The 13,959-nt window shown below is 47.4% G+C and overlaps 1 protein-coding gene across 1 annotated transcript in view; it reads left to right on the plus strand.

The window, feature by feature from the left end:
• The first annotated feature begins 621 nt into the window (after nucleotides 1-621).
• The window catches only part of ARL8A (ARF like GTPase 8A), a 62,930-nt gene continuing 49,592 nt past the window's right edge, over nucleotides 622-13,959 (plus strand). Inside the window, exon 1 of the mRNA XM_074977668.1 lies at nucleotides 622-835. Coding sequence (XP_074833769.1) covers nucleotides 713-835 — 123 coding nt within the window. The 5' untranslated portion in view covers nucleotides 622-712. The remainder of the gene's footprint in view (nucleotides 836-13,959) is intronic.

Below are 13,959 nucleotides of genomic sequence, written 5' to 3' on the forward strand. Positions count from 1 at the left end.
GGTGTGGGTGCGGGGGGGGGCTGGCACTGCGGGGGGGAGGGGGATAGGCCCGGTGTGGGTGCGGGGGGCGGGGGCTGGCACTGCGGGGGGAGGGGGAATAAGCCCCGGTGTGGGTGCGGGGGGGGGCTGGCACTGCGGGGGGAGGGGGAATAAGCCCCGGTGTGGGTGCGGGGGGGGGGGCTGGCACTGCGGGGGGAGGGGGATAGGCCCGGTGTGGGTGCGGGGGCGGGGGCTGGCACTGCGGGGGGAGGGGGAATAAGCCCCGGTGTGGGTGCGGGGGGGGGGCTGGCACTGCGGGGGGAGGGGGAATAAGCCCCGGTGTGGGTGCGGGGGGGGGGCTGGCACTTTGGGGGGAGGGGGATAGGCCCGGTGTGGGTGCGGGGGGGGGGCTGGCACTGCGGGGGGGAGGGGGATAGGTCCCGGTGTGGGTGCGGGGGGGGGGGGCTGGCACTGCGGGGGGAGGGGGATAGGCCCGGTGTGGGGCGGGGAAGGCGGGAGGGGGACGAGGCCGGCGCGGGCTGCGGCGGAGGCGCCGGGGCTGTGACGGGGCCTCCGGGCCGGCAGGGGACGCTGGCGGCGGCGCGCGCAGTCTCCGCCCTGGGCCGGGGGCGGGCGCGCGGCGCGGCGCGGCGCGGCGCTGAGGGAGCCGATCCGATCGGAGCCGAGCGGAGCGGGGCCGGGCCGGGCCGGGCCAGGCGGCGGCGGCGGCAGGATGCTCGCGCTCTTCACCAAGCTGCTGGACTGGTTCCGGGCGCTGTTCTGGAAGGAGGAGATGGAGCTGACGCTGGTGGGGCTGCAGTACTCGGGCAAGACCACCTTCGTCAACGTCATCGCGGTGAGCGCCGCGCCGCGTGCCAGCCCCTCCCCCGCCCGGCCGGAGCCGCTCGCCGGGCCCTGCCGCGATGGCCTCGGCGCCCGCCCGCCCGCCGCCCCGGGGAGCATTGCGCCCTTGGCAGCCGGCGCGCGGGGAGCGGGGCGCTCGCAGGGTGCAGGGTCCAGGCTCTGCCCGGGCCGCGGGGGCAGCGCTGGGTGCGGGGGCTCCGGCTCGTCTCGCGTTGTGCAGCCGGAGCCGTTCCCAGCCGCCTCCCGCGCGGCACAGGGGGAGCGGCGGCCCGGGCCGGAAGCGCAGGGCGCGTCCCCACGGTACCGACACTCGCGTCGGCAGAGGGAGGTGGGAGCCAGTGACGTGCTGGGCCGGTCTGTCCCCTTTAAAGCCCCCGACCGGAGCTCGGGGCAGACCCGGAATCGGGCTTTGCTTGGCCGGCAGTTTGCTGCCTGTGCGGCTTCGTTTCCCGCGGGGTGTCACTCTGCGGAGCGGTCCCCGGGGCGGGTGTGCTCGTAGGTAGCGCCGGTCACGCCCGCCTTCACGGAGCCTTTTAGCCCGTTGAAATCAGCCAGGTCCATGTCGCTGTGGCTGGGTGCCGCACTTGCTGCTCGGAGTCAGATGCAGGTGTCCGACCCTGTCCTCAGCAAGCGACGTGGGGTCCTTAGTGGCCTTTGTGACTGCTGGGACTCCGGCGTGTGGCTCCCTTGTCTGTGAGTGTGGAGGAGTTGTGCTGTGAGGGGTGTAACCCCCTCACATGCTCTTTCCAACCTGCTTGTTTTCGCACAGTAGCTGGCAGTGAGGAAAGATGGAGGCTTCTGTAGGCTTCACTTTGGAAGGGCTGGTCTGTCATTGGCAACTGATTTAACAGCCTGTGCTGGACAGAGCTGGGGGCCAGACATCTGTACCCCCTTCAGCAGTAGTGTCCAGTAGAAATTCAGGGATCACCGCCCCTCCTCCCTGCTCAAAATAAATGGCCTCCCCCTCCAACAGAGTCAGGCATGTGCATGTACACAACACGCACAGACACACGGCACAAACTGCTGGCAATGCACCAGAGCTGCCACTGGAGCTGCAGGGCTCTGGGCTGGAGCACAGGAGGAGCTGCTACTGCCATGTGCTTGTACCACCAACTGGTGCGGCGTGTGCGTGGAGGGGCGGAGGGCGCTCCACGTGTCCGTCTCTACGGAAATGCATTTTGCCACACCACAGCAACAAGTTCACCGCGTGGGGTGAACAGAACGTATATTGGGCACTGCGGCCCTACCACTCTCCAGCAGCGCGCATTTTTTATTTCAGTGACAAAACATCCGCTCTCTTTAGACAGTCTGCAGTTGGTGTTCCCAACCCTGTTTTTGTTGACTGCATAGTTGAGGCCTTGTGATGTTAATTGAGGTTGGTGGAAAATACCTTATTGTACTGCCTTGTAGTACCCAATGTACCATTAGCTGAAATAATGGGAAATGTTGGGGTCTAGGTGATATAAAGATTATAATGGGGTATGGAAGCTTTCACTTCTTGTTGTTGGTTTGGTCCTCTCCTAGCTCAGTGATAGCAGTCTAAAGGTACTGCTCTCTGGCATTAGCCGATGGTCAGTGTTTCCTTCTCTTAAAATTGGCACTATTGTTCACAGCCAACATAGCCAAAGACTGATTGGCCAGGGACCTTGAATCTTCTTTTCACGCAGAGACAGGCCTTTTGTATGCCCAGGATGAATCAAGGGGTAGCCAGGAAGAGCTTTCACTGCACTGGATAAACAGAACAATTTTGTCTCCAAGGTGGCCATTCTGGCATCTTTCGTTCTGGGCACTGCTGCATATGGCGACCCTTTCTGTTAGGGTAAAATGCCTCTCAGCTATGTTAGGCTTTGTAAACTGACAGCATGAGTGAATTTATCAATTCTGTTCACTTGTAATGCAATATTAATGAGAAGAGGTTCTTAAATGCTCTAAAACTCAGACTGTCCTGCCTGAGGCAGCTGTGCAGGGCAACAGCAGGCAAGGGCCCCAGGGGAACATGTTAGTTGCTCTTAGTAATAGCACCCTAACAATGCCAGCTGATCTGCCAGACTGGACTGTGCAGCTGCACAAGCCATGACACAACAGCAGAATTCATCTGGGAGCAACGACAAACCAGCAAGTTTTGGAAGTCTTGGTAGAAGAAAATGTCGGCGTATGCCGTTGTCTCCAGAATTAAGCACTTGTGAATAATATGTTTTGGTGAGAAGCCGTCCCCATCTTCCTCGAGTCTTTGCGCTCTTTGTGTTTGATTCCTCCACTGCTTTATTTTGGAGAGGAGAGCTTGTTTTCCCCTTATTTTTCTCACCATTTAGTAAAGGTGGAGCGGATGTGGCACTGTATTGGGAGAGCCAATGGCTTCTTTTCATGGGTCAGCTGTCAGAGATCAGAATTTAAGGCAGCATCATCTTTTCTCTTGCGGAAGCTTTGATTGTTGCTCCAATAGTGGCTCAGAATGCCATTGTCTTAGGCTGTGGAGGAGGCTAACACACTTGGATCTCTTTGAAGTGCCCCAGTACCTCTGGGGTACCTTTGCTTTCTACTTCATTTATGGTCTGTGATATGTGTTTTCTGAGGCAATTATCCTTATTCTGTAAGGCATGCAGGGTGGACAGTATGTATTCTTGAAGGACAGTCATGGCATCCATAATAACCCAAAACCATGCTGCTTGTGTTCACAAGACTTCTGTGGAAATCGCAAAGACATTTGTGTGGATGTTACAGCTCCTTTCAGAGCCCCCTTGCACATTAGTGCCCATCTATTGAGGAGGCTGGTCTCCCATCCTACTGGCAGTGCGGAAACAGAATACTCTGACTGAGCCCCCACCATATTTGTGGTCATGAAAAAAGTATCACTGATCTTCAAAACTGGTCATCCTACAGGAGATCTGGTCTTTTGTGTGCTTTTACCTTATATACTATGTAGATTTTACAAGCGAGACCAGCATTACTCCAGTTGGGGTCCTGAGCCAAAAGGGAGTTGCAGGGGAGGGGGTCACAAGGTTATTTGGGGGATGGGGACTGTGTTATTGCCACCATTATTCTGCACTGGTTTCAGACATGAGCAGCTGGAGAGCAGCCAGCTGTTAAGCAGGTTCCCAGCTCTAAAAGCAGTGCCTGGCCAACAGCAGGGTAGATGTAGGACAATACAATACCGTAATACCCTATGGCTCCCTAACAGCTGTGGTCCTGCCTTCAGAACCAGGCAACTGGAATGTGGCAACTGCTGACTGAGAGCCCAACTCTGCAGGCAGCAGTGCAGATGTAAGGGTGGCAGTACCATGTCATTCTTAATATTTGTGCTGCTCCTGGCAGCAGCTCTACATTCAGAGCTGGGGTCCTGGTCAGCAGCCACTGCCCTCCAGCTGCCCAACTCTGACAGCACCACTGCCAGCAGCAGTACAGAAATAAGAGTAGCAGTACTTTGCCCCTCTCCCAGTCATTTAGGAAACAGGGCTTCTAAAATAACACCACCATGAACTGTCAGATTGAAATGGAAATCCATGATATTTACAATTTTTAAAATCCTTTGGCAGTGAAATTGACCAAAATGGACTGTGAATTTGGGAGGCCCCTAAATTATGACCAAAATCAGTTCCTGCTCTGTATTGTGGCAGTGGTCATATCAGAGCTACTTTACACAGTAAGCTAAAAGTACTACTTACTCTGATAATGGCTCTGATTATTTGTTTGGTGCTAAAGGTGAACTGAAGAGAGATATTGAAGGTTTTGGTGCGTAAAGAAGGCTTAAAATATAAATTTTTCTTTTTATCTTTAGAATATCAGGGATGTCAGGCCTTATTTGTTTATTTGGTAGTTACCACCAGTTTGGGAGCTCATTTAGTCCTTCTCTGAAGGGAATTTGGTATTGAATCTAACAATTAACTGTTCTACAAATATTTATTTGGGTGTCAACTTGAAATCTACTCAGCCGTCTTTAAGAAATATGTCACAAATTAAAATGTGAAGCTCCTCTTGTCTTAGAATGCCCTGGAAATGTTTGTTATCTTAATGTCCTGTTTAAAAACAAAAAAAAATCTGCCCCGAATATTGGAAAGGAGTACATAAACAGGAAAAATAACTACCTATGGTACTGTCAAATAGGGAGCCTTTCTGTGCTCTGACGGGATTCTTAGAAGTTACTTTCAGCAATAGAAGGTAAATATAAATTTGAGACCTGTGTGCTTAAATTGAAATGCCCCTTTAAAAAAAAAGGGGGGTACATAAAACCATTTTAAACAGTCCACATATAACTGCTTCACCTCTTAGTAGTGAGTCAGGTTTCTCTTTTGGTATCTGCTTCCAAGAAAAATAGGCTGGACAAGACTTGAATTTTAATATGCAGAACCTCTGGAAAAAACATTTTAGGCAGACTTTGTGCATGATACCTAGTTACAGCAAGGAGCAAGAGTTGTAAGGTGACTTTACCACTCCTATTCTTTCCCCTGCCCATGTTGCAGGGAGTTGCGATGGCATTAGTTGTGTCATGGTAAACTCATGTTTCTGAGGTTGGCTGTGTCTTGGCAGATGTGTAAAGGAGGAGTGATTTCTTGCTTTTGTTTTATAATGTAGACTTTACTTGTAAATATAAACATGTTAAACTTTTTAAAAAGATGTAGTTTCACCTTTAAAGCTAGATGCAAAGTGCCTAAGTGAAGCGAGGCTGGTCTGCACTGGGGTACGTCAGTGTGTTTTGAAGATCCTTGAGAGACATAACTATGCTGACTCAGCCCCCAGTGTAGATGGTGCAAGGTGGGCAAAAGAGCCCTTCTTGTTGGTGTAGGCAGTGCCAACCCTGAAGCGTGAGAGCAGTGCAGTTGCAATGTTTTAAGTACCTGGGACTGCAACTGTCAAAAGAGCTCTTGTCTGCAAGATGGCTACCAGCAGGCAGGAAGCTCCAGAATAGTCGTCATAATTAAATCATTAATTTTTCAAGTCACATCTGAAGTGTGTGGGTTGGGAAGGCAGGAAAGACCTGAGGCTTTCAAGGTCTGTAATTGGTTTTGTCTCCCAACAGGTGAAAAACTTGCTGAGCAGCAGTTGCTGTTAGAGTAGAATTGCTGAAAGAAGGGACCTTGGAGTGGTGAGGGAGGCTGAGGGGCTTTGTGAGGGAAAACAGTGTTTTTTTCAGATCAGAATCTTTGATGCTGTTAAATCTGTGAATTCAGGTAGAAATTCAACCACAGGTTTACAGACATAATCTTAAATCTGTTTCCCTATATGAACCTTATTTTCCCCATCTTTCATTCTGAAGAGTTCTATCCAGATCCTATTAGGATGTTTGGGATATGTGGTAGTGATAAGCCGAGATAATCGTTGACAGGTGAGGTGCTGATTTTCTGTTACCGTGGCCAGTCCTCTGCCCCATTACTTCTGTCTTTTTGTTTCTTTTCACATGTTGTAGCTTGTTATGACACTAAGCTCTGAGCTCTCTTGCTTGAGCATTTGGCACCATGAAATTGTGATCCTTGAGTGGAATCTCCAGATGCTAAAAATGTGGCATAGTCAAATCAGCTGCCCATGTCTGGTAATTTCCTTAATCCTTTTAAAATAAACATATGGGAATTTATAGGCCATTCTGTTTTATAGTTATCCATATTTTGCTATGATTTGGGCTATGTCTACACTACAGAAATCTTTTAAAAGAAGCTCTTCTGGAAGATCTCTTTTGAAAGAGTGCATCCACACACAAAAAAGCGGATCAAAAGGGTGATCTGCTCTTTCGAAACAGAGCGTTCACACAGCCCCAGCTCTTTCGAAAGAATGGGCCAGGGATTGAAAATGAAGAGTTCTTTCGAAAGAAGGGTCCTGCTGAGCGTTTCCACGTTTTCTTTCGAAAGGGGGTGCTCTTCCTGAAATAGGAACAGAAGAGTGATTTTGAAAGGAGAGCCACATTCTTTTGGTTTACTTTCGAAAGAATGCTTTTTGTGTGTAGACGCTCCATGGGCTCTATCGAAAGAGCCCCCTTCTTTTGAAAAACCTTTCACAAGAACTTGCTAGTATAGATGCAGCCTTGATATAACAGAAATGTTATCCAGTGATTATACGCTAGAGCTCTGAACACCAGAGTTACAAACTGAGTAGCCAACCACACACCTCACCTGGAACCAATCAGGCAGCAACAGTCAACCTCCCCCCCCCCCCCCCCACCAAACAAATACACTATAGTACTGTCAAATAACAAGCAATTCTGTAGCTCCTTAAAGACGAACAAATATATTAGGTAATGAGCTTTTGTGGGTAAGATGCACTGCTTCTGAAGTCTTACGCGCAAAAGCTCATTACCTAATAAATTTGTTAGTCTTTAAAGTGCTACAGGACTGCGTATTATTTGTGAAGATACAAACTAACATAGCTAGCCTTCTGAGCCTAGCACAGTACTGTGTTAAACATAAACTAACAAGTAAGGACACTTTCTGAGCTTCTTTCATTTAAATTTAAATGTTTAAAAGCAACATTTTTTTCTGCTTAGTAGTGTTTTAAAACTATATTGTCAATGTTCCGTTATCGATTTTTGAAAGAACAACTGTAACATTTTGTTCAGGCTTACAAACAACCTCCATTGCTGAGATGTTCAGAACTCCTGAGGTTCTACTGTGGTAGCATTCACATCAAATGTGCCACACTCTGGTTTAAGGCCATTATGCACTGTTCTGGAGAATAGAGTTACAGACTGTCATGTATGCCAGTGGAGTAATTCAGCTGACTGAACTCAGGTGTATAACAGCAAAGTTTAAGTCCACTATACATTTGACAAAACCACTAAAATGGCTTGAAAGGTTGTTTAGACATTTCAAATTACATCTTAGTTACCTCTTAAAAATCAGCACCTTACCTTTTTAGAGTCCAGTGCTTGAGGTCTTGTCAAGGACGATTTGAAATTTCTGGCTGATGCTGTGTTTCAAGTGGTGTTCCAAAAGCTTTCTGAAAGTAGATGTAATTCAGTTTTTGAAAATGATTCTAAGGCTCAGTAATTCAGAAACAGCTTGTCTATTTCACCTCTTTTTTTCACCAAAATGTCTTCTGATCCAGACCCCACAAATGAAGTTTCAAATGTAAAGCTCTCGGTTGGAAGAAAGACCCAAACTAAATTTACAGTGGAAATCTCATCACAACTTTTAATTATGCATCAGTACTGGGATTCCGTAAAACTGAAGGTTGCAATTCAGTGTGAAGAAGTGATTATGACAAAATGGTTCTTGACTATGGAGCTGCTTGGGATAAGACCTGAAGAATATACCATGAAGAACTTTCCCAAACTGGCCACTGCAGGGAGCAGACTAGAGACTTTCTTTAAGTTTTCCTAAGACCTTGTCTACCCTGGGTTTTAGGCAGGAGACCGCTGCACTGGTGCAAAACCTTTAGTGCACCTTACATAACTGGTCTTCCATGGCATCTCAGAAGAGTGGAGCTGGTTTTCCTTCCCAGCAGGTGGCTATAGGAGGAGGCACTTCTTGGCTGTCTTCTGTGTCCAGCAAAAAGGCTTGCTGACTGGTCCTATTTTGTTAAGAAGTCCTGTTCTAGTCTGTCTGGAGTGCAAGGGATGTATTCCTCCTTCAAAATATAGTACCTGTTCTCTGCCGCACCAACCGTCTTTCCTCACCTGGCTGGGAGAAGTTTAGTTTCAACATAGTATGTGTAAAGAAGGTCTGAAAGGAATTGCAGAACAAATTCTGCTTGACTTTCATGAGACATGCTGCTCTTGCCTACCTGTTTTCCTTGGAGACTCTGTGGACAACTTTAAAACTAGCAGATTTGACAACAGATACACAAGTAAAATTTGATTGAGGGGGGATTTAACCGGCTTCAGACTTTAAGACAATCCTTAGACATCTCCATCTGTTGAGGTTTTTAAGTCCTGTCTTAACAAAGTCCTGCCTGGGATGATTTAGTTGGGGTGGATCCTGCTTTAGACAGGGTGCTGGTCCCTTCCAGCCCTGTGATTCTATAACTCAAGTTCATAAAACATACCTAGAAGAAAAGGGAAGAAGGAAGCTTCAACCATCTTTTCAAATAAGGGCTGAGAAACTTTCCGATCTGCATTAAGGTGTCCTCCAAGGGAGATCTCTAGCAAACATACTGTTTTTAATTATGTGAATGTTTTAAACAATTCTGTCCGCTCTATGTTGTCCAAATGGGTTTTGCTTAGTGGATCCTAGGACCCTTTGTGTCATGAGGAAGGTCAGTAAAGCTTCTGGAAGCTGAATGCAGAAAACATTGAAGCTTCATGAAATGATGCACTCACAGCATCTGGGGCTTGGTGATTTTACCATCGGGGCCAATGTCAGATGCCAAACCAAGATGGGACCAGTCTGTTCTGACCACCTGCATAGCACAGGCCAGAGAACTTCCACATGTTTGATCAGTCTGGCTTTCATTAAGATGGACCCTTGTGGGGGCCATTTGAATGGCTGGCCGTTCATTACCTTCTCTTGTGGCTGAAAATCTTGTGTGGAACCACCTTAGACTGCGATAAGGTCACCCATCATGTATAATTTTTTTAAAATAAATTACTAAGTGGGTTGAGGCCTAGATTTCCAGACTTCCCTGATATTGTACTTGATGAACAGTAACAAGGAGGAGGAGTCCAGTGGTGCCTTGAAGATCAACAGATTAATTTGAGTGTAAGCTTTTGTGGGCAAAACCCACTTCGTCAGATGTGTGGAGTGGAAGTTACAGAGGCAAGCATGAATATATATACTAACGTGAAAAGAAGGGATTTACCTTATCACGTGAAGGACTGGAGCGAACAGAGCCAATTCAGTCAAGGTTGAGTTTCAGCAGTTTTCACCCCACCATCAACTTCCGCCTAGACCCTCCCATACAAGTGATCCACTTCCTGGGTACTACAGTGCAAATAAGCGTATGGCCCCTTTTCATCTCTAGAGATGGTGGTTAGCAGCAACGGTGAGGATCTATGGGCAGTGTTTGAGTCTGCAGCTTCTCTCATGGCTTATCCGTCCAGTATTGGATTTTCACGGTTGACTGCAGTAACCGCATGTTGATCTGTTTCTGAATTCTCAAGTCTGAGAGCTTTCTAAAACAAAGTTCTCTTCTGTGGCTTGCACATGTACTATCAAAGGGTGATGTGCACTGTCGTAGCAGTCATCGCCAGGTATTTTGATCTGATGATGTAGATTCCCAGGATTTTGGATCAATGTTGAATCTTTTCATGGCATTTTTGCATATGTCCTTGAATCTTAGCTTTGATCTGTCTCTTCTTCTCAACCCACATGAGAGCTCATCAAAGAGGATTTCTTTGGGAAGATGTTTGTCGCCGATTCTTCTCACGTGACCAAGCCAACATAGTCTTCTGCTGTTGAGGATCGGTATAAGGCTGGGTATGCCAGATCTTGACAGGAGATCTGCATTTGAAACGTTACCTTGCCAGTTGATATTCATAATTCTGTGGAGGCAACAAACCTGGAAGCTGTCCATTTTTTTTTCTCCTAGTTCGAGTAGGTGGTCCATGCCTCAGAACCATATATCAAAACACATGCCTGACAGATTAATGTCTTTGTTTTCACTGTCAGTTTAGGATTATTCCATGCACATTTTGTAAGTCTGCCAAAAGTAGTAACTGCCTTCATGATTCTGATGTTCCGTTCTTCGTGCATGGAGAGGTTTATGGTGACAGTAGATCTAAGGTAACAGAATTGCTGAACCACATCTAATGGGTTGTTATCCAGAATGACATTGGGTCACTGAGGTATACCTTGAGTGAATACAACAGTTTTCTTCATGCTTATGTCAAGGGAAAACAACTTGCAGGCTCTGAACAGAGAATCCATCAGTGACTGTAGTGTGTCTTCATTATGAGCAATGGGAGCAGAATCATCTGCAAAGAGGAGTTCCCTAATGAGAACTTCCTTGATCTTAGGTTTGGCCTTGAGTCTTGCCAGGTTGTAGAGAGAACCATCTAATCTTGTGTGGAGAAATACATCACTGTGTGAGTTTTGAAATGTGCAATTTTGAAAAGTGCAAATAAGTGATGGTCACATAAATGTCATCCGAAGCCAGAAACCTACTGAACTCTGTCCTTACTTACATGCGTCCAGCTTCCATCTGGGACATATCACACAATCCATTTTCTGCAGCCTAGCTCAAAGATAAAACCACATGTGCTTCAGTCCCTCAGGCTGGGAAGAGAAGTTCCCTAATGAGGACTTCTTTGACAGTAGTTTTGTTGAGACAAACACAAAATCTTTATCCAGCATTCTGAAAACTACAATACCCACCCACCTGTTGAAGTGAGAAGCAGACTGAGGAGTCATACAGGTACCCAGATTTCACCTACTATAGGACAGGCCCAACAGAGAAAGTAACACCACCACTGGCTATCACCAGTAGCCCCCACCTAAAATCTCTCCAGCACATCACCAGTGGTCTATGCTGGAAGATGATCCTTCGTCTCATAGACCTTGGGAGGCAGGCCTGGCCTTGCTTACAGACCCCAACCGGAAGCAAATACAGGAGCTCCTTGTTATAAGTCGCTTTGCTATAAGTTGTTTCGCATATACATTGTTAAGTAATTCAGGAAAGCAGATTCACTATAAGTAAACTATAAGTCAGCTTCCCCATGATGGTCCTAGATGATGCGGTATGGGAAGGTGGAGGGAAGCCATCTGTGGGGAAGGAACAAGTTCTGAGCTATCTAGAAAAACTAGATGTGCACAAGTCCATGGGTCTGGATTTAATGCACCCCAGGGTACTGAGGGAATTGGCAGAGGTCATTGCTGAACCTTTGGCCATTATTCTTGATGACTCCTGGAGATCGGGGGAGATACCGGATGACTGGAAGAAGGCAAACGGAGTGCCCATCTTTAAAAAAGGAAAGAGGGACAATCCAGGGAACTATAGACTCGTCAGCCTTACCTCAATCCCTGGGAAAATAATGGAGAGAACCCTCAGGGAATCCATTTTGAAGCACTTGGACAAGGGGAGAGTGATCAAAAGTAGCCAACATGGATTCACCAGGGGCAAGTCCTGCCTGACCAATCTGATTAGCTTCTATGACGAGGTTACAAGCTCTGTGGACATGGGGAAGTCAGTGGATGTGATATACCTTGACTTCAGCAAGGCTTTTGATACGGTCTCCCACAACATTCTTGTCCATAAGTTAAGGAAATATGGATTAGATCCTTGGACTATAAAATGGATAGAAAGCTGGCTTGATGGTCAGGCCCAACGGGTAGTGGTCAATGGCTCAATATCTGGATGGCAGTTGGTTTCAAGCAGAGTGCCGCAAGGCTCAGTTCTGGGGCCGGTGTTATTCAACATCTTTATTAATGACCTGGATTAGGGACTGGGTTGCACCCTCAGCAAGTTTGCAGATGACACAAAAGTAGGGGGAGAGCTAGATATGTTGGAGGGTAGAGAGAGAATCCAGAGTGACCTGGATAAATTGGAGGACTGGGCCAAAAGAAATCTGGTCCGGTTCAATAAGGAGAAGTGTAGAGTCCTGCACCTGGGGCGGAAGAATCCCAAACATTGTTACAGGCCGGGGACCGACTGGCTCAGCAGCAGCTCGATGGAAAGGGAGGGACCTAGGGGTTATGGTGGATGAAAGGCTGGATATGAGTAAACAGTGTGCCCTTGTAGCCAAGAAAGCTAACGGCACACTGGGGTGCATTAGGAGGAGCATTTCAAGCAGATCTAGAGAAGTAGTTATTCCTCTTTATTCAGCACTGGTGAGGCCACATCTGGAATATTGTGTTCAGTTTTGGGCGCCCCAGTATAAAAAGGATGTGGATTTGCTGGAGCACGTTCAGCGAAGGGCAACAAAAATGATGAAGGGTCTGGAGCATAAGACCTATGAGGATAGGCTGAGGGATTTGGGCTCATTTAGTTTACAGAAGAGAAGGCTTAGAGGTGATTTAATAGCAGCCTTCAACTTCCTGAAGGGGAGCTCTAAAAAGGAGGGTGAGAGACTGTTCTCAGTGGTGTCAGATGGCAGAACAAGGAGTAATGGTCAGAAGTTGAAGAGGGAAAGGTGTAGGTTAGATATTAGGAAAAACTACTTCACCAGGTGGGTGGCGAAGCATTGGTATGCATTGCCTAGAGAGGTGGTGGATTCTCCATCCCTTGCGGTTTTTAAGTCCCGTCTGGACAAGGTCTTGGCTGGGATGACTTAATAGGGGTTTATCCTGCTTGAAGTAGGGGGCTGGACTAGATGACCTCCTGAGGTCCCTTCCAGCCCTGTGATTCTGTAAGCTGCACTTAATGTCGTTTAGGGTCCAAGGGGCCTAAAGCCGGGAACATAGCAGAGCTTTGGGCTGGCTGGGTAGCAGGCACTGTAGTGCAGGGGCCCTGAAAGTTAGCCCTGAAGTCATGGGGGAGCTGGTGGGGAGCTGGCTTATCTTTGTTTATTTGTTTATTTATTTATTTATATTGTTTTTTGTGGGTTATAGGTACATTATATGTATTGGTAATGTATCTTAAGCTAATTACATTATTCATTGTAGATATTATTTCTCCTGTATAAGTCATTTCACGATAAGTTGCGTTATTTAGGTATGTAACCTGAAGTTATAACAAGCAGCCCCTGTACTCACCAGCAACAACACACCACACCACAGAAACACTCGGGAACCAATCCCTGCAATAAAACCAGCTGACGTGAGTAAGGGATGTTTGGGCCTGTGAGCTGCTGTTTCAGGTTGTCAGGAGATACAGTAGACAGATGCATTCACTCCCATTTTGGAGTCTTCTCTTTGCAGTCAAGTGGCTAATGATCTCTCCAAAAAAAAGCTCGAGCAGAAGAAGATGGAGTCCACAGGGAAATTCGCTGTGTTGCCACTACAGTGAGCCCACCCAATTTGACGTCAACTAATTAGTTTTCCCAGCTTCCTGCAATGCCCATATATAATAGTATGCAAAAGGAAATTTTAAGTACAGAATTCAAATGACTGGGTCACTGCCGAGTCAGTGGCAGAGTTCAGGTAGAAGCCAATATTCCTGAATCCAAGCCTCCTTGTTCTAATGTGTTCCCTCCGCATTCTTGAGGTGGTTAATAATGTGCAGAGCACCAGATCTCATTTAGATGCCATAACACAGCCCTGCACAGGGATATTGGCAGGAGTAGCCAAGTGTAAGCAATCTAGATTAGATCTTGAACTG

Source organism: Carettochelys insculpta, chromosome 26, assembly GCF_033958435.1.
Source record: "Carettochelys insculpta isolate YL-2023 chromosome 26, ASM3395843v1, whole genome shotgun sequence".
Lineage (NCBI taxonomy): Eukaryota > Metazoa > Chordata > Testudines > Carettochelyidae > Carettochelys > Carettochelys insculpta.